The 20,994-nt window shown below is 36.7% G+C and overlaps 1 protein-coding gene across 1 annotated transcript in view; it reads left to right on the top strand.

The window, feature by feature from the left end:
• Positions 1-20,994, top strand: part of LOC124789749 (aminopeptidase Ey-like) — an 87,777-nt gene that overhangs the window by 32,035 nt on the left and 34,748 nt on the right. The window contains exons 3-4 of the mRNA XM_047257203.1: positions 5,932-6,087; positions 17,691-17,769. Of these exons, the coding sequence (XP_047113159.1) occupies positions 5,932-6,087; positions 17,691-17,769 (235 nt within the window). The remainder of the gene's footprint in view (positions 1-5,931; positions 6,088-17,690; positions 17,770-20,994) is intronic.

The raw sequence follows: 20,994 nt of genomic DNA, 5'->3' as shown, positions 1-20,994 counted from the left end.
GGAATGTACACAATGAAACAGCATCTTCAGAATAGTATGTTAATAATCTTCCACCATATTCCCAAGAAGCTGAAACATTTCTCTTTGCAATCATTATAATCAGGTTTAATGGTGTAACTTGAACACTTGACAATGTAAATTATATTTTATTGAGAATCAAAAGCTGGTTCTCTGCAAATGGGCAGTCACTGAATTTAAATAAAACACAACACCACCACATAAAATTCAGTGCTGCAGAAGGCCTGACTACACCATAAGAAATAATTCATGTGAGAAAATCAGTAAATAAAATAGACTCTTTTTAATTGTTACGTGGCAATAGTGATAAGAACCTCAACTGGAAGTCATGTATTGCAGGTCTTAAATGTATAATTTCTGCAGCTTTTGTGTTATGGAAATCATCAGAGTTCGGAACTAAAAATATCAAAAAGTGGACTAAGTTTCCTATTTTCACTCAGTAATGTCTTTTGGCATCATATTCTGTGGTAACTCACCACTGATGTAAAGGCTATGTATTGAACAGAAGTGTGTAGTTAGGAGAAGATAGATTAGAGATTAGATTAGATTAGTTTTCGTTCCATATACCCGTGCTGAGGAGATCCACGTGGTTTTTTTTTTTTTTTTTTTTTTTTTTTTTTTTTTTTTTTTTTTTTTTTTTTTTTTTTTAAAAAGCTGAAATAACAATACTAATAGTATGAATATATACAATACATCATTTGTTTCTATTAATAAATTCGTCAATGGAGTAGAAGGAGTTGGCCACTAGTAAGTCTTTCAGGCTCCTTTTAAACTGATCTTTATTTGTAACTAAATTTTTAATGTTTACTGGCAAATTATTGAAGATGAGTGTTCCTGAGTGATGGACCCCTTTTTGAACTAAAGTAAGCGCCTTTAAGTCCTTGTGCAGATCATTTTTGTTCCTGGTATTGTATGTATGAACTGAGCTGTTTGTTGGAAAAAGAGATATATTATTTAGGACAAATTTCATTAATGAGTAAATATACTGAGAGGCAGTAGTTAGTATACCCAGTTCTTTGAAGAGGTTTCTACAGGACGTCCGTGAGTTTACTCCACAAATAATACGTATTACACGCTTTTGGACTCTGAAAACTTTTGTTTGACTTGAAGAGTTACCCCAAAATATTACACCATATGACATTATGGAATGAAAGTAGGCAAAGTATGCAAGCTTTTTCATTTTTATGTCACCTATGTCTGCTAACACTCGAATTGCTAATACAGATTTGTTAAGGCGTTTCTGCAGTTCTGTGGTGTGCTCTTCCCAACTGAATTTATTATCAAGTTGTAATCCCAGGAATTTAAGACTGTCAACCTCTTCTGTCTGCTCTTCTTTGTATTTTATGCATATGCTGGGTGGAAACCTCTTACAGGTTCTGAATTGCATATAGTGAGCCTTTTCGAAGTTTAATGTCAGTGAGTTGGCTTTAAACCATTTATTAATATCCAAGAAAATATCATTAGCAGATCTTTCTAGAACTACACTTGACATACTATTTATTGCAATACTTGTGTCATCTGCAAACAAAACGAACTCTGCTTCTGGCAGTTTAACTGATGAGAGATCATTAATGTACACAAGAAAAAGCAATGGCCCTAAGATGGATCCCTGTGGGACACCACATGTAATTTCTTCCCATTCTGATGATGACTGATGACTTAATTCACTAGTCCCTTGCACTGACACCCTTTGTTTCCTGTTAGTGAGGTATGACTTGAACCATTTTGCAGCACTGCCCGTGACACCATAGAATTCTAATTTACTTAAAAGGATGTTGTGGTTCACACAATCAAATGCCTTTGACAAATCACAGAAAATACCTGCTGCTTGTAATTTGTTATTTAATGAATTAAGTACATTTTCACTGTAGGTGTAAATAGCCTTCTCGATATCAGAACTCTTCAGAAATCCAAACTGTGTTCTCGATAATATGTTATTTGTGGTCAGATGGTTGAGCAGCTGCCTGTACATTATTTTTTCTAAAATTTTTGAGAATGCTGGCAACAGTGAAATCGGTCTGTAGTTTGATGGTATCTCTTTATCCCCTTTCTTGAATAGAGGCTTAACATCTGCATATTTTAGCCAGTCACGAAATGTCCCAGTTATAATTGACTGGTTATACAAGTAACTTAGAATTGTACTAAACTCACAAGAACATGCCTTAATTAACTTTCTTGATATTTCATCGTACCCACTAGAATGCTTTGTTTTTAAAGATTTTATTATGGACGTTATTTCTTTTGGTGAAATGAGTGATATATTCATGTACTTGAAGCAATTTGTGAAGGCTAGTTTCAGATATTCAAGGGCATTATTTACTGATTCTGAAAGTCCCATTCTATCAGTAACGGATATAAAGTACTTGTTAAATAGATTTGCCACACTATGCCCATCAGTTACTAATGTGTCATCTACCCTTAGCGCTATTTGCTCCTGTTCCTTTCTGGTTCTACCAGTCTGCTCTTTCACTATATCCCATATTGTTTTTATTTTGTTCCCTGACATTGCTATCTTCTTCTCGTAGTGCATTTGTTTAGATGTCTGAATTACTTTTTTTAATGTTTTACAGTATTCCTTGTATTTAGCTAAATCATCAGCATTGGAGCTATTCTTGGTCGACAGATACATTTTCCTTTTTGTCTTACAGAAAATCTTTATTCCTTGTGTAATCCATGGTTTTATTATAGACTTCTGTTTAATTTGAGTAACTTTTAGAGGAAAACAGCTTTCAAACATGGTACTGACATTGTTTAATGAATGTGTTATATTTTTCATTCATGTCATGAGCACTATAAACATCTTTCCAGTTCATATCTTTGAGCAGTTTTCTAAAACACTCAATTTTTGATTGATTGACTACTCTCCTGTACTCAGATTTGGCAGTCTTGATAATCTGCTTAGAATTTACATCTAAAACAAGGAGCTGCATGTCATGATCTGATAGTCCATTTATAACAGGTTTTATGATATGATTTTGTTCCTTTGATTTGTCTATAAAAATGTTATCAATGGCTGTCCTTGAGGATTTAGTGATCCTAGTTGGAAAGTTTACAGTGTGAGTTAGATTGAAAGACAACATTACTAACTGCAGTGAATGTTTACTGGAAGATTGCATTAGAAAATCCATATTAAAGTCACCAGCAATCAAAATTTCTTTGTTTCTTCCTGTCAAATAACCCAAAAGAGCTTCTAGATGATCTAAGAATAGATTATAATTCCCTGCAGGTGCTCGGTAAATAGTTATTATTATATAGGATCTGTTATGGAACTCTACTTCTGTTGCACATGGTTCTAGATGCTGCTCTAAACAGAATTTATTAATGTCAATGTTCTTGAATTTATGGCAGTATTTGATAAATGTGGCAACTCCTCCTCCATCCATATCTACTCTGCAGAAGTAGGAAGCTAGCTTAAATCCTGAAATGTTTAACATATCTATATCAGTGGTCACTTGATGTTCAGAGAGGCAGATTATGTCAATTTGGTTAGATGAATTCATTTCATCGATACAAATGAGTAGTTCATCAACTTTATTTCTAAGTCCTGGAATGTTCTGGTGTAATAAAGATAACTGATACTGCATACTAATGGGATTGTAACTGCTTTGGTGAAGATGAACTGGCAGTTTCTGATTACTTTCTGTTAGACACTGTTTAAATGGAGGCTGTATGGTAAAATCTGACTCCTGTTCATCTGTTTTCTCAAACTGAGTGTGTCTGCCAATCTCTCTTAAAACTCGTTTTCTTTCCCCCTTCCCTTCCTAAAAAAAGGCATCCCTCTGACACCTGTGACCACTGGTATTTTACCACTTGTGCCAGTCTCCCCCTTTAAGTTTTCTGCAATATGTAATGTGCGTTCTACAACCTCTTGTAGACAGACAGCTCTTTGATCAACTGGGTAACTGACAACAGCCTCACAGTGTATTTACTCCCTTATGGAGTATGTTGTCAACAAACAATCAGTCTGAAAAAAACAGTAAGATTCATTTGCAAATATAATACTAGAAGGAAAAATGACTTACCCTATCCATCACTCAGCCTTTGTGTTGCAGTGTAATCAGGTATTCAGCTATACAAATATTTGAACACCTATCCAGTGATGTAAGGAATTTAATAGATAATATTATTAAATCCAACCACAAACTGAAATCAATCTGCTTGACAATTTCTTCTATTCTAAAGAAGAATTTCTGAATGTATAGTAGTATTGTGTGTATGTGTTTAAAAGTGTGTGTGTGTGTGTGTGTGTGTGTGTGTGTGTGTGTGTGTGTGAGAGAGAGAGAGAGAGAGAGAGAGAGAGAGAGAGAGAGAGAGAGAGAGGTAGAATCTGAATGCAGTAAAGTATAAGATGCTGTTTTCATGTCAAAAAATCCATAACATAAGAAGAAATCATGTGAATGATCAAAACTTTGACATATTTAATACTGAGAAAGTGTAATATGTTACTAAAACTGACTCATTTCACACCATAGCAAGCGATCGCAGTTATGACCTGTGCAAAATGCAAATAACCAACTAACTACCTGCTATGATATTTCATCAGGAGACCAATCACACATCAGCTCATAATGGATGTTTGTTTCCTTCTGAAATTGCTTGGTTAGCATCGATAGACATAAACAAGATATTTAGTTAACTTTCAGTCCAACAAGCTTTCTTTTTATATTACTTGTGACAACATCAATTTCATGCAAATGTTTGAAGATGGATAAATAAATAAATAAATACTGCAAAAGTTCTAGTTTCTGTGACATGCATGAGAGAGAGTCTCTTCAGAAGTAGTTCAGCCAATTTATGCTTCCACAACTATGTGGCAATAACTATTTTAAAACTTATTTTTATTGACCAAGATAAAATGTTTATGAATAAATTGGATATCCTCATAAATTCTGGTAAATGCTCAGTCTATAAATAATTATTCACAACACTTCAAAGCAATTTCTTGGAGGAGGAGGGATTTAGTCTGGTACCAAATCTCTCCTTGTAAAAGGCATGCCACATAGATCACTTTAGAACACTGGTAAACATAGATAACAAAATAAGGAAGCTAGGCCATGCATAACTTGAAAAATCATTTAGTAGTTGGAGACACACTTATACAGAACTGATATCAATGTACTGGCTGAGGTGGAGATGCATGAACTTTGAATTATAAAATCAAGAGTCGCTTGTTTAGCATTTAATTACTACTGCCATCTGATAATATGGACAGTGCTGAAAAGTCTGAAACAGTAAATCAGCATAGATTTATGTATATGGCATTTTTATAGACTCATTCAGTGTGACATATACGTTAACAGTCTTGTAAATGGCCAGCAAATTTTGACATAATTCATTCGAATAAATTAAAAACACCCACAAGGATAGCTGAGCACATTGAAGCAACTGCTTCCAGGAAAGAGATAGGCACACTGGTTCCACATCGAATCCACCTCACGGGTTAACAATAGGAGCGAGCCTGGATGTGGTTCTTAGGCAGTTTCCACATCAACCTTGGTAAATACTGAGATGGTTCCCACATAATGTCTCAGATACATGATTGGCAAACACTTTGAAAACTGATGTCACATTTGACCATGCGGCTGCACTAGATGCAGACAGAATGAGTACACACATTCCTCCACAGGGAGCAGCTGGCATTCTCTGTTGGGAGCGCATAGCCTATACATGGATATGACTTGTTTGCCATGAAATCAAAGTATTACCATACCAGTCCCTACCTGGCTTTGGCTTGATAAAGGACACTGGGAAGGAAGAAAGAAACTCAAGCAAAGATCGTCCACTGAAGCTATTATAGGTATTCTGATCTGTATACATATTCCTCTTTTCTCAATATCACTATAAACTGCAAATATAAAGGCTGTATAGTAAAGGTTGGCTTCTGTTCTGACACTGACCAAAGTTTTATTGCAGACACGTGCTGCAGACGACTGCAGGTGGCACAGAGGGCAGCATCCATCAGAGACACCTACCTATACTACTGGAGGGAGCACTAAGAAAGCACCGTGGAGAAGCTGTTGCTGCTGCAATTGAGTTCCTGGTTGACAACCCAAAGGTTCTGCTTTCCCAGTGAGTTGAGTCTGTATCCATGTTATTTCATCTAACAAGAGCTTCTGGCTGTACTGGCTCTTGTCCAGTTCATATAAACCTGCATTATTGCTCTCATTTGTATAACAGAGCATGCCCGACTGCTCTTATTTATACAGGAGCCTATACCAATATGGAAAATAATAATTAAGGGAAAATGAATACGAAGGATTGCTCCCTCTAAACAAATAACAGAAATAAACACTAACCATTCAGGAGACAAGCAAAAAATGTTGTAAAGCCATCCACTTTTCTTTGATTCAGTTTTTTCTTGTGTCAATAGGCATGTTTCGTATGTAGAATAGCAAGAAGTAGACAATTAATACCATAAATGATTTAGAACCTGTACTGTCCATTATCATAGAAAGAACGAGTCACTGAAAAGCCTTAATGAAAACCTGTTAACTCAACTTTAATTTCTGTGAATACTTAGACAGTTATGAAGCTGGGAAATAATGTCTCGGTCACCTACTCATTTAGAACTTTCTGATACAGAGGCACAATTTCATCTCATGTCCATTCAAGTTCCCTACAAAAAATGCTGTACAGCAGTTGATTTTCATAGACTTCTTACCATGGTCTTGTGAGCGCGTTCAATATTTTCCAGCAAACAAACTTTTTTTACACAGTTGTTTGGTGATAGAGACTGAACCTGTTACTCTAAATTTAGTGATCAATTTCTGTACAACACTTTTTGCAGGAGCTGCTGTCTCTGGAAATTTTATTGTGAATCTTTCATTTAACATTTTAAATGATTTTCACTGAAAACGAATTTCAACAAGAAACATTCTTTGTTGGACTGAAAAAGCCATTCTGCAGCACTGTATTCACAACAAACTACAAACTGACTACTGACAACACAGCTCTGATCACCACTTGACATCATGTAACACCACATGACCCTGATTGAGTGCCACCCTAGCAATAAGAAATAACAAGTCTCAGTTAGCTTCAAATATCACAGTATTTTATTCCTGTGTCTAAGAAGTCTGTAATGAAAGTTGCAAAAACATTAGTGTCTGATCCTCCTCATCCTCCATGCCAAATAAAACACACCACTGTATTATCTAGTAAATTATAAACTGTGAAACTGTGATATGCTAGCTTCTGTTTAACATAATAAGTGCTGGCCTGGGCTGCAGATACTCTAGTTAAGTAAGATGATCCCTGGTGACTGGTAGCACTGTTATCAGCTTTCAACTGCAAAGTTCAGATGGCTGCAGGCAAAACAGTATCCTTCTATAGAGCTCTGGAAACACTGAGGCATTGCCATAGAGACATTTACAAATTCATGTTATGTGATTGGTTGAGGTAGACATATGAAGCAGCCATGCCCAGCCCACTGCAGCTATCAGGCATCTTCTTACACTGGCTCGGCTATAACGCTTGTACATCCATGGTAAATATACAACATGTTTCTGCTTCAGCTACCACTTTTCATTTGACTTCTTCTGTCTGGTCCTCTCTTTCTTCATCTGGTAAGCATGTCCAGTACTTTAATAGATAACATTTAAGATAGGGATCATTATTTAAGATAGGGACACATATAATAATTTTACTGTCAAGTGTAATAAATGACCTCTCTGTGATGATGGACAGTTATTCATCATAAAGCAAAAGTAAAGAGAAAAGTAAATTTTTGCTAATGACATGATCCTGAGACATGTACATCTCAAGGAAAATGTAATTCCATCAGATCAAAAGTAAATTTTATTTGGAAAGATATTAGAAGTATAAACTGACACACCATGTGAAACTTTAATCATTAACTACAGCTTGTGGAATGGTCTTCTGAATATGCTGCTGTCAATATCAACTCAAATTTTAACATATTTGACAGTGAGGTTAGATAACTGTTTGAAGAAACATTCCCTAAAAAGTCAGTGAGAAAAAACCTTTTTAAATCAAGTTACATATCTTGGATTACAAAGGAAGTCAAAATTTCTTGTAGAATGAAAAGGAAGCTTCATGCAGCAGCCAAGAGATTAAATGATCCAAAAAAAAGTATGCATTTCCATCTGAGCAATAAAATTTTTAACAAGAACATACAGGCATCACAGAACATGTCCTTGAAGGGAGAAAACAAGCAATAAAGTACAAACTATCTGGAATTTTGTAAAGAAGGAAACAGGGAAAAAGTGCTTTGGTAAAGAAAATATCCAAATAAAAAACTGAGGATTATCTTGTTAGTGTTCCAAAAACTTCTTCTTCTTTCTTGGCTCTACAGTTCATGATGAGCCTTAGCCTCTTCTACAATTTCCTTCCATTTCTCTTGGTGCTTTGCCAATACTCTCCAGTTTCTATAGCCCATCTTCCTAAGATCTTTGATTACCCCATCTTCCCAACTGGCTCTTGGTCGACCACGTCCTCTCTGACCTCCTGGCTTTCCTTGTAATATTCTTTTTGGTACTTCTGTATCATTCATGTGAGCCACATATCCCGCCCACCTCAGTCTGGATGATTTCACTATCCTATTATGGGTTGGTCTTTGAATATGATATACAACTCATAGTTGTACCTCCTTCTCCATCTTCCTGTTTCACAGGTTGGGCCAATAATTCCTCTAAGTACATTTCTTTCAGATGCATCAAGTGTTTCAATTTCTTTAGTTGTCCAGGCTTCAGAGGCATATGTAAGCACTGGTCGTATAAGTAATTTATACATAGTTAATTTGGTGGTACAAGTGAGGAGCCTTGGAGATAGAAGTCTTGTTAGGGCAAAATAGGCTCTATTGGCTAGTATTAATCTCTGCTTTATTTCATAGGAGGTATCATTTAGATGCGTAACTGTTGAGCCCAGGTACCTGAAATGTTCATCTCTCTCAAACATATAATTGTCCATTGTTATTCCATTTGGCATATTTTCTCTATGTGCTTTTCCAGCTGCCATATATTTTGTTTTTTGTTCATTAATAATTAACCCCATGTTCCTATTAGCCTGTTCAAGAGCTGTAAATGTCTCTTCCATTGTTTTTTGGGTTCTTGCTGTTATATCTATGTCATTTGCATAGGCCAGTATCTACACTGATTTATAGAAGATCATTCCCCTATTCAGAAAGTTTGCATTTCTCATCACCTTCTCCAGGGTGGCATTAAAGAGAAGACATGCCAATGCATCCCCTTGTCATACTCCATTTTTAATACTCAATGTATTGGACATCATTCCTCCAAGTCTTATACTACTTTCTGTTTCACTCATTGTCATTCTCACCAGCCTTACCAACTTTCTCGAGATTCCCAGTTCATCTAGAGCTTGATATAACTGCTCTCTATTTATGTTATCATAAGGTGCTTTGAAATCTATAAAGAGGTGATGTGTGCCAACCCCGTATTCATTTGGTTTTTCCAGGATTTGTTTTAAGGTGAATATTTGATCTATAGTTGACTTCCCAAGAAGGAATCCGCATTGGTACAGCCCCACCTCCCTCTGTATGATCAGGCGTATTCTGTTGAATAGTATATTAGAGAATATTTTATATCCCAAATTAAGTAGTGTGATCCCTCTGTAATTGCCACACTTCATCTTATCTCCTTTCTTATATATGGGACATATGATACCCTCTTTCCATTGTTGGGGCATTTTACCCTCTTCCCATATTCTGGTGAGCATTTTCAGAAGGCTTCATTCCAGCTCTCTGCCTCCTTGCTCAAACAGTTCTGCTGGAATACCATCTGTCCCTGCCGCCTTGTTGTTTTTCAATTTCTTCATGGCAGTTTTCACTTCTTCTATATTTGGTGGGGCAGTTTTGTTGTCTGGGTCCTCTTCCCCATTTGTGTCTGTTGGATTCTCTGGTATATTTATTCTAGGGTTGAGGAGACTATCAAAATAGCTGCACCATCTTTCACATATTCCCTTTTCTTCACTTATTATATTCCCTGTCTCATCTTTTATTAAGCTTGTATTACTACCAAAACGCTTCTGTGCCACATTCACCTCTCTAGTCCTCTTTTCAGTCCTCCATTTTTCTTTGTATTCTTCTACTATCCTCCTTGGAATTTATTCTCATTAATAGGGTACCGTACTTGAGAAGGGGAGGGGGGGGGGGGCAGAAGTTGTAAGGTGACTGCCAGTCTAGTATTTGGGCCTAACTAAAGGAATGGGAAGCAGGAGAGGTGGCAGTTCACATCTATACAGTTGGTAGCCTGGTAGCCATTGTGGCAGGTAGTGACAGAGAAAGACAGCACTATGCTGCATATTCTGAAGTCTGGAGTCTAAGAGAAGTCATCTCCTCTGGTGGAAGTCTGGATTACAAAAGGAAAAACTCACTCAGTATTCCTTGGCTGGCTGGTGCCTTGCGCAATGAAATTCTTTTGCATATTTTCAATGCATCATTTAAGTAAAGTATAGTTCCTGGAAGGTTTAAGTGTGCAGTTGTAAAACTGCTGTGGAAGAAAGAAGATAAGGCAGATACTGCTAACTATCAGCCAGCCTCACTACTGCCAATTTTGTTTGTTTGTTAATAACCTTAGTGAGGATAACATCATCAACAAAAGTCAGTTTGGATTTAGGAAGCATTATTGATAGACAATACAATATTTTCATTTCCTGCCAATGTTTGGAATCTGTCACCAACAAAATTAAGATGGTTGGAATATTTTGTGACCTAACAAAAGGGTTTGGTTGTGTCAGTCACCAAATACTTTTACCCAAAGCTGCATGCCTGTGCAGCTAGGAAGTGTCTTGATTTGTACCTTTTCAACAGGAAGCAGGCAGTTGTACTGGACAGTCAAGAAGGTGTCTCAAAATCATCAGGATGGGTTACCAAGACACAGAGCATTTTGTGGCACAGTTCTAAACCCCATATTTTTTATTGTTTTTATTAATGATCTATGTCGTTGCAGAGAATATTGTAAATTCAACATTTTTGACAATGACACAACACTATAAATTGGTACATCATTAGACAAAATTGAGGTGTCAGCTAATGAGGTTTATAGAGATATAGTAAACTGGTTTAACATAGATGATCTTTCTGCTAAGTTCAATAAAACAAACTATATTCAGTTTCACACATCTCTAAAGATGAAGAGATAGGAGAAACATTAGGTGACCAGCAGAGGTACTTCAAAATACCTGAGCTTCATATTCACAGCAAACTAAACTGATAAAACCACATCCTTGATCTGTGCAAAAGACTGAGTTCTGCAACTTATGCTTTATGCATTGTTTGCTCTTACAGAAATATGAAAACCATTCAATCACCTTATTGTGGTTATTTTCATGCCATTGTGGCCTGCAGTGTCATACTTCAGGGAAATCAGCCACGAGCGCAGGAAAGAGTCATAAAAATTACATGTGGAATCCACTCTTAGAGCCACATGCAGAAACTGTTTCAAAGAACTTAAAATCCTTACAGCCACTGCACAACAGAGGTTCCCCTGAAGTGTTTCATAAGGAAAAAAGCCCCTTTTTAAGCCTAATAGTGTGTACCATAGTCAGGATATTAGAAGAAAAGATGATATCCACTGTGAGCATACAAACCTGATTATGGTACAGAAGAGGCCCACTTCAGTGGCTGTAAGATTCTTAATGCCCTCTCTTCACAAATTAAATGTTTAACTGATGATGAGTTTTTGTTTAAAAAAAGACTTGTAGCAGTTCCTAGTGCAAGGATCATTTTGCACTACAGAAGAGCTCCTGAACCACAATGTATAGTGTCAATGTACCTGAAACACTCAGATACATTCTCAGATCCTTTATTGTGTTCATTTCTATCTATTATTATAAACATATTTATTTTTCTGTAATAGATTAATTTTCTGATATACTTATTTATCTGTAAAATGTATTTTTCTGAAATAGAACTTAAGCTGTAGATACTTCAGTATGAAATTGATTAGAACTATTTACATAATACCATAGAATGTAACAGAAACAAACTTGGAAAACTGACATGTTTTATATCGTGTCGTATATTCACAACATGAGTCACTAAAACACAAAACAATTCAATAAATAATAAATAAATTGTACTGACTATATAAAGCATTATTAAACAGATAAAAATTATTTCTTTGGAGAGAATAAAGCGATGTTATGTTCTTTTACTTCTTTTTCAAATGAATCTTCTCCAGCAGCTGATTCAATATTATGGCTGATGAAATCACTTTTGAATGCTCTGTAAAATTCACTAAATGACAAAGAATGAGGCTCCAAATAATACTTGAAATTAGATGCTCAGTAATAATGGGATGACAATTTAAGAATTTTATGTAAAATTTTATGAGTATTTTCTTTCAGTCCATTATTCTATTCTTCTCATTCCCTTTGTGTTTTGAAACAGTTATCCTCTTTACTCCATTTAACTCATCTGCTGGCTGAACATGTGCCAACTCCTAAAGCTAGAAGGAACCTTACTTGACACACGTGTAACACATCATCTTGTATTCTCAGAGTCTTTCATGGCAGCATGCTTCATTTCAGACATTATCTTATAAATTGTACTGAAGACTATATTTTCTTCTTGATTCTCCTACTTTGATTTTTTGTTTAATTTATTTCCTGTGAACTGTGATAGCAAAGTACATTTCCCATTGTTCCCAATTCATATTTGACCATAATATATGAAATATTTGACTATAGTTCTCCTCAGATATTGAAGAACATATTCACTTGTTTTCTGATTTGCAACAATATTTCGATGAGCATTGTCGACCTATTTTTCCATAGTTTCTCATTATTTCAATTTGTTCTTCTTTTTTCCTTCTCACAGTATTTTTATATTCTTTGCCTTTCATTCTCAACAAAACTAGCTTAATTTCTTTTCCATACAGAAGAGTCCACTTTATTTTCAGGAAAACACTTTCTTTTCTATTTTGTTATCTTCATTTATAGTGTCTTGCTTCACAGCAATATTCATGACGTTTAACCCCTCGACTGTGCTTGATGAGCTGGGCTCAAGAGCCATTGCTGCACTGTCATAGTGCTTGATGAACTGCGTTCGTCCAGCTATGCTCTCTTGCTGGGTGTGCTTGTCGAATAGAGTTCAGCCACTTATTGGCGCTACGGTACGTGGTTGATGAATGGCACTCAGGCATGCAGTCAGCTGCCTACGAAATTAATTTTGACGTCTATATCAGCCACTAGAGTCACTCTACACAGTGTAAAGTTCTTTCAATGGAGGTTGCTGGTGGTCTTCTCAGTGAAACAATATATTTTGTGGGACAGTAGAATTTTCCAATGCAAACATGTCGAAGCATGTATCTTCTTCGTCTTTGTGTGATGAAGACATTGAACTATTATTAAGCCAAAGCGATATTGAGTGGTCTAGTGACAGTTTTTCGAGTGGTGGAGAAGACAGTGATGACAATTTCAGTGATAGTGATACAGAAACTTCAAGTGTGGAAGAGGACATCGCAGAAGAAGTGCTGACTGCTGACACTGGTTTTTCAAGATCTTGGTCAGTTAAATGTAATGGTGATAGGAGTAAGTTTCCCTTCGCAGGCACTCCAGGAGTAAAAATTAGTTTCAACAATCCTCCAGATCCATTGAATATTTTTACCTTCTTCTTTGGTGACACCTTGTTAACAATTATATCAAGTGAAACAAACAAATATGCTAAACAATTTAAAACTTCATACAAAGACAAATTGAAACAACAATCTTGTGTGCACAAGTGGCTACATACAAGTAATATAGAGCTCTATTCATTGTTTGCATTGCTATTTCTCCAAGGAGAACTCATTTACACAGGAAAAGACACAATGTTTGAGCCACAATATACTGAATATCCTACAGCATCGAAAGTTGTTTTGTCATTACTTAAAGGGTATTTTGACAAGGGATATAAGGTTTTTACTGACCAATTCTATTCAAGTTCCTAGCTGTTAGATTTTCTTGCATCTAAAAGCACTGACTGCGTTGGAACAGTTATGGTGAACAGAAAAGAAATGCCAGCAACTTTGAGGGAGGGAAAACTCGAGAAGGGTCAAGTTAAGACCTTTTATAGAGGACAGTTGATGGTGAGATAAAAAAGATGTGTACACTCTATCCAGTACCTATAGTAACAAACTGCAACATACTGAGAAGAGGAGGACAGTTAAAACAAATCCTGAAGCTACACTGAAATACAACGACAGAATGGGCAGCGTTGATTTGGCTGACTAGTACATGACAAATTATACTGCCACAAGAAACCGCTTGTGAAAATATTATATGAAGCAGTTTTGGCATTTCATAGATGTGACAGCTCTTAGTTGCTACCTTATATATAAGAAACTTGGTGGAAAATTGGACTGACTCGATTTCCAAATTCATCTAATCAAAAGTGTACTGAAAAAAATACAATGCACATGTTGTTTTGTCCTCTCAGCACAGTAACGTTGGACACCCCTGCCAATTTTCAGCTCCAACACTTTTGGTAGGCTGTCACTTTCCCAAACACATTCCACCTACCAAAAACAAGAAGGCGTTGATATGAAAATGCTGAGTGTGTTGCAGCAAATTCGACATCAACAGGAAAGAAATATGAAGAGAAACACGTGTGTATTGTGAAGAGCACAATGTTGAATTGTGTGCAATACCATGCTTGGAGCTATACCATACATAAAGTAATTTCTAATAAATATTCTTCAAGAAACTGTGTTTCCTTTAGCTCTACTACGAAACCCCTTTCTCAGAATATAAAAATTAATAATAAATAATTTTTATTTCAACAACAGTGTTACTACTGTGAAGACCTTTGAATTGTTAGCTATTCAGCTGTTAGATAATCACTTACCCTCATAACAATCACACAGAAGCATGTCAAATACTTGCCGCTACAATAAGCACTAGAGGTGCAGGAAGAATTACATGTGCGGGAACAGTTCTAGGTGGCAAAACTCCCCGCCTGAGCAGTGCTGCAGTGGCCAACAATTGCCTACCACTGGGAAATTTTTGCTGCAACAAACAGCACAGTCAAGGGGTTAATTGTGTGGCTTGGCATTTCCTATGATTCTGATTATCTAATACCATGCATTTTCAGCAGCTGAAACTGATTGCAGATGGTCTTCTTTCCTATTTTTTTGTTTTCTTACACCCTGTTCTCTTTTGAAATTTTTGGACCAACTTCCTTCCTTCTGTTTCTTGTTAATGAATCAGCTAATAATTTGAATAATTAATAACTTATTGGCTGTTGTTGTTGTTGTTGTTGTCTTCAGTCCTGAGACTGGTTTGATGCAGCTCTCCATGATACTCTATCCTGTGCAAGCTTCTTCATCTCCCAGTACCTACTGCAACCTACATCCTTCTTAATCTGCTTGGTGTATTCATCTCTTGGTCTCCCTCTACGATTTTTACCCTCCACGCTGCCCTCCAATACTATATTGGTGATCCCTCGATGTCTCAGAACATGTCCTACCAACCGATCCCTTCTACTTGTCAAGTTGTGCCACAAACTTCTCTTCTCCCCAATCCTATTCAACACCTCCTCATTAGTTATGCGATCTACCCATCTAATCTTCAGCATTCTTCTGTAGCAGCACATTTCAAAAGCTTCTATTCTCTTCTTGTCTAAACTATTTATTGTCCATGTTTCACTTCCATACATGGCTACACTCCATACAAATACTTTCAGAAACGACTTCCTGACACTTAAATCTATACTCGATGTTAACAAATTTCTCTTCTTCAGAAACGCTTTCCTTCCCATTGCCAGTCTACATTTTATATCCTCTCTACTTTGACCATCATCAGTTATTTTCCTCCCCAAATAGCAAAACTCCTTTACTACTTTAAGTGTCTCATTTCCTAATCTAATACCCTCAGCATCACCCGACTTAATTCGACTACATTCCATTATCCTCGTTTTGTTTTTGTTGATGTTCATCTTATATCCTCCTTTCAAGACACTATCCATTCCATTAAACTGCTCTTCCAAGTCCTTTGCTGTCTCTGACAGAATTACAATGTCATCGGAAAACCTCAAAGTTTTTATTTCTTCTCCGTGGATTTTAATACCTACTCCGAATTTTTCTTTTGTTTCCTTCACTGCTTGCTCAATATACAGATTGAATAATATCGGGGAGAGGCTACAACCCTGTCTCACCCCCTTCCCAACCACTGCTTCCCTTTCATGCCCCTCAAGTTGTATAACTGCAATTTGGTTTCTACACAAATTGTAAATAGCCTTTCGTTCCCTATATTTTACCCCTGCCACCTTCATAATTTGAAAGAGGGTATTCCAGTCGACATTATCAAAAGCTTTCTCTAAGTCTACAAATGCTAGAAACATAGGCTTGTCTTTCCTTAATCTAGCTTCTAAGATAAGTTGTAGGGTCAGTATTGCCTCACGTGTTCCCATATTTCTACGGAATCCAAACTGATCTTCCCCGAGGACAGCTTCTACTAGTTTTTCCATTCGTCTGTAAAGAATTCGCGTTAGTATTTTGCAGCTGTGACTTATTCCACTGATAGTTCGGTAATTTTCACAGCTGTCAATACCTTCTTTCTTTGGGATTGGAATCATTATGTTCTTCCTGAAGTCTGAGGGTATTTCGCCTGTCTCATACACTGTCCTCACCAGATGGTAGAGTTTTGTCAGGACTGGCTCTCCCAAGGCTGTCAGTAGTTCTAATGGAATGTTGTCTACTCCTGGGGCCTTGTTTCAACTTAGGTCTTTCAGTGCTCTGTCAAATTGTTCACACAGTTTCATATCTCCCATTTCATCTTCATCTGTTTCCTGTTCCATTTCCATAATATTGTCCTCAAGTACATCGCCCTTGTATAGGCCCTCTATATACTCCTTCCAACTTTCTGCTTTCCCTTCTTTGCTTAGAACTGGGTTTTCATCTGAGCTCTTGATATCATACAAGTGGTTCTCTTTTCTCCAAAGGTCTCTTTAATTTTCCTGTAGGCGGTATCTATCTTACCCCTAGTGAGATAAGGCTCTACATCCTTACATTTGTCCTCTAGCCATCCCTGCTTAGCCATTTTGCACTTCCTGTTGATCTCATTTTTGAGATGTTTGTATTCCTTTTTGCCTGCTTATTTACTGCATTTTTATATTTTCTCCTTTCATCAATTAAATTCAATATTTCTTCTGTTACCCAAGGATTTCTACTAGCCCTTGTCTTTTTACCTACTTGATCCTCTGTTGCCTTCACTACTTCATCCCTCAAAGCTACCCATTCTTCTTCTACTGTATTTCTTTCCCCCATTCCTGCCATTTTTTCCCTTACGCTCTCCCTGAAACTTTGTACAACCTCTGGTTTAGTCAGTTTATCCAGATCCCATCTCCTTAAATTCCCACCTTTTTGCAGTTTCTTCAGTTTTAATCTACAGTTCATAACCAATAGATTGTGGTCAGAGTCCACATCTGCCCCTGGAAATGTCCTACAATTTAAAACCTGGTTCCTAAATCTCTGTCTTACCATTATATAATCTATCTGAATGACACTTATTGGATATTGATCACAATATTATAACACTGTTAAATTATACAAAAATGTTCTAAACATTTCAACAAACTTAAAATAATTATTACATTGGCACAACAATGAAAAAAGTAGTCAGGCATAGCAATGAAAAAAGTGCTCTCTATGTTCCAGTTCAGTAGGCACCAGACTGATAGGAGGAATTATTGAGCATGATCTTTTTCTGTGCAGATACATTGACAAGAAGACAATCAGGAAGCTGCTCACTGATGTCATCCGTACGACTTGTGACCAACACCTACTTGATAAAGTAAGTTCAAAAACAATAATATCTCATTCAGAACGTAGTCATCTACTATACTAATGGTATTACAATGCTTTGTTTTGTCATAGAAGCCACATAATAGCTAATGCATAATGTCTGTAGTACAATGATTTCACTAAAGGAGAATGCACAGTATGATGTTGCAATTTATACTCTGTTGATAAAAGTTGTGGTCTAGGTCTCTGTTGCTGCAATAGGAATGACTGACTTTGGAAGGAGTAGCCTCTGAACCTAGAATTGGAGGAGGTGTAGCTTAGTTGTTTACTTGTTCCACACATCATCTGCAAGATACATTATAGTGATGCAGAATGTGTGACATACATAAATTTATACAGTGTGATATGCTGTCCATGTACAGAAGGGTACCTACAATAGTGAAAAAAACTTAAGTTTAACTAAATTATGTCACATCATATGTAATGCAAGTTTACAAATAAGCATTCAGCCATCAAATAGTTTTCAAATAAACACTTTCAGTTTGGTTGTAAATATAATTTTTCTGTTTATCAGGAATTTTACAGCATGAAAACTGAAAGTTATAATTACAACATAATTCACGCCTTTTCATCTACATCTACAGCTATGTGATTACTCTGCTATTCTCAATTAAGTTCCTGGCAGAGGGTTCAATGAACCACCTTCAAGCTGTCTCTCTACTGTTCCACTCTCAAACGGCACGCTGGAAAAACGAGCACTTAAATTTTTCCATGCGAGCCATGATTTCTCTTACATTATCATGATGATCATTTCTCCCTATGTAGGTGGGTGGCAACAGTATGTTTTCACAATCGGAGGAGAAAACTGGTGATTGAAATTTCATGAGAAGATCCCGTCGCAACCTAAAACGCCTTTGTTTTAATGATTGCCACTCCAATTCACATATCATGTCTGTAACACTATCTCCCCTATTTCACAGTAATACAAAATGAGCTGCCCTTCTTTGTACTTTTTGAATGTCATCCGTCAGTCTCACCTGATGCAGATCCCACGCCGTACAGCAATACTCCAGAATAGGGCAGACAAGCGTGGTGTCAGCAGTCTCTTTAGTAGACCTGTTGCACCTTCTAAGTGTTCTGCCAATGAATGTGATATGCATCTTTGGTTTGCTCTACCCACAATATTATCTATGTGATCATTCCACTTTAGGTTATTTGTAATTGTAATTCCTAAGTATTTAGTTGAATTTACAGCCTTCAGATTTGTGTGACTTATCACATAATCGAAATTTAGCTGATTTCTTTTAGTACTCATGTGAATAGCTTCACACTTCTCCTTATTCAGGGTCAGTTGCCACTTTTCACACCATACAGATATCTTATCTAAATCATTTTGCAAGTCGTTTGGTCATCTGATGACTTTACAAGATGGTAAATGACAGCATCATCTGAAAACAATCTGAAATGGCTACTCAGATTGTCTCCTATGTCGTTAATATAGATCAGGAACAATAGAGGGCCTATAACACTTCCTTGGTGAACGCCAAATATTACTTCTGTTTTACTCAATGACTGTCCATCTATTACTATGAACTGTGACCTTCCTGACAGGAAATCACGAATCCAGTCGCACAACTGAGGCGATACTACATAGGCATGCAGTTTGGTTATAAGCCACTTCTAAGGAACAGTGTCGAAAGCCTTCTGGAAATCTAAAAATATGGAATCAGTTTGACATCCCCTGTCAATAGCACTTATTACTTCATGAGTATAAAGTGCTAGTTGTGTTCACAAGAACGATATTTTCTGAAACCGTGCTGACTATGTGTCAATAAATCACTTTCTTTGGAGTACTTCATAATGTTCAAATACAGTATATGTTCTAAAAACCTACTGCAAATCGATGTTAGTGTTATAGGCCTGTAATTCAGTGGATTACTCCTACTTCCCTTTTTGGGTGCTGGTGTGACTTGAACAATTTTCCCATCTTTAGGTACAGATCTTTCTGTGAGCGAGTGGTTGTATATAATTGCTAAATATGGAGCTATTTTATCAGCGTACTCTGAGAGGAACATGAGTGGTATACAACCTGGACCGGAGGCCTTGCCTTTATTAAGTGATTTAAGCTGCTTCGTTACTCCAAGGATATTTACTTCTATGTTTCTCATCTTAGCAGTTGTTCTTGATTGGAATTGAGGAATATTTACTTCGTCTTCTTTGGTGAAGGAGTTTCTGAAAACCATGTTTAATAACTCTGCTTTAGTGGCACTGTCATCAGTGACTTCATCATTGTCAACATGCAGTGAAGGTATTGATTGCCTCTTGCCACTGGTGTGCTTCATGCATGACCAGAATCTCTTTGGGTTTCTGCCATATTTCGAGACAAAATTTTGTTGTGGAAATTATTAAAAGCATCTCGCATTGAAGTACGCACCATATTTTGAACTTCTGTAAAACTTTGCCAATCTTGGGGGTTTTGCATTCTTTTAAATTTTGAATGCTCTTTTTGTTGCTTCTTCAACAATGATCTGACCCGTTTTTTGCACCATGGGGGATCAGTACCATCACTTATTAATTTATGTGATATTTATCTCTCGATTGCTGTTGATACTATCTCTTTGAAAATATTCCACAACTTTTCTACACTTACATGATCAGATCGGAAGGAGTAAAGACTGTCTCTTAAAAAAAGTGCTAAGAGCATTTTATCAGCTTTTTTAAATAAATATACTTTGCATTTCTTTTTGATGGTTCTAGGTGTTATGGTATTCAGCCTAGCAGCAACTGCCTTGTGGTAGCTAATCCCTGTATTCAGCACAATACTCACTATTTGCCCATGATTATTTGTTGTTAAAAGGTCAAGTATGCTTTCGCAACCATTTACGCTTTAAGTGGGCAGTGGGCTCATGAACTAATTATTCAAAATAATTTTCTGAGAAAGCATTCAGTACAATTTTGGATGACGTTTTATGCCTGCTGCTGGCTTTAAATGTATAATTTTTCCAGCATATCCAGGGTAGATTAAAGTCACCACCAACTATAATTGTATGAGTGGGGTACTTATTTGAAATGAGACTCAAGTTTTCTTTGAACTGTTCAGCAACTATATCTACTGTGTCGGGGGGGGTGGTAAAGCGATCTGATTAATAGTTTAGTCTGATTGTCAGGTATAACCTCTACCCATACTACACTCCTGGAAATGGAAAAAAGAACACATTGACACCGGTGTGTCAGACCCACCATACTTGCTCCGGACACTGCGAGAGGGCTGTAC

The sequence above is a fragment of the Schistocerca piceifrons genome, chromosome 3 (genome assembly GCF_021461385.2).
Source record: "Schistocerca piceifrons isolate TAMUIC-IGC-003096 chromosome 3, iqSchPice1.1, whole genome shotgun sequence".
In the NCBI taxonomy this organism is placed as follows: Eukaryota; Metazoa; Arthropoda; class Insecta; order Orthoptera; family Acrididae; genus Schistocerca; species Schistocerca piceifrons.
Note: the sequence above shows the minus strand (reverse complement) of the source record. Positions and strands in the feature narration are given on the sequence as shown.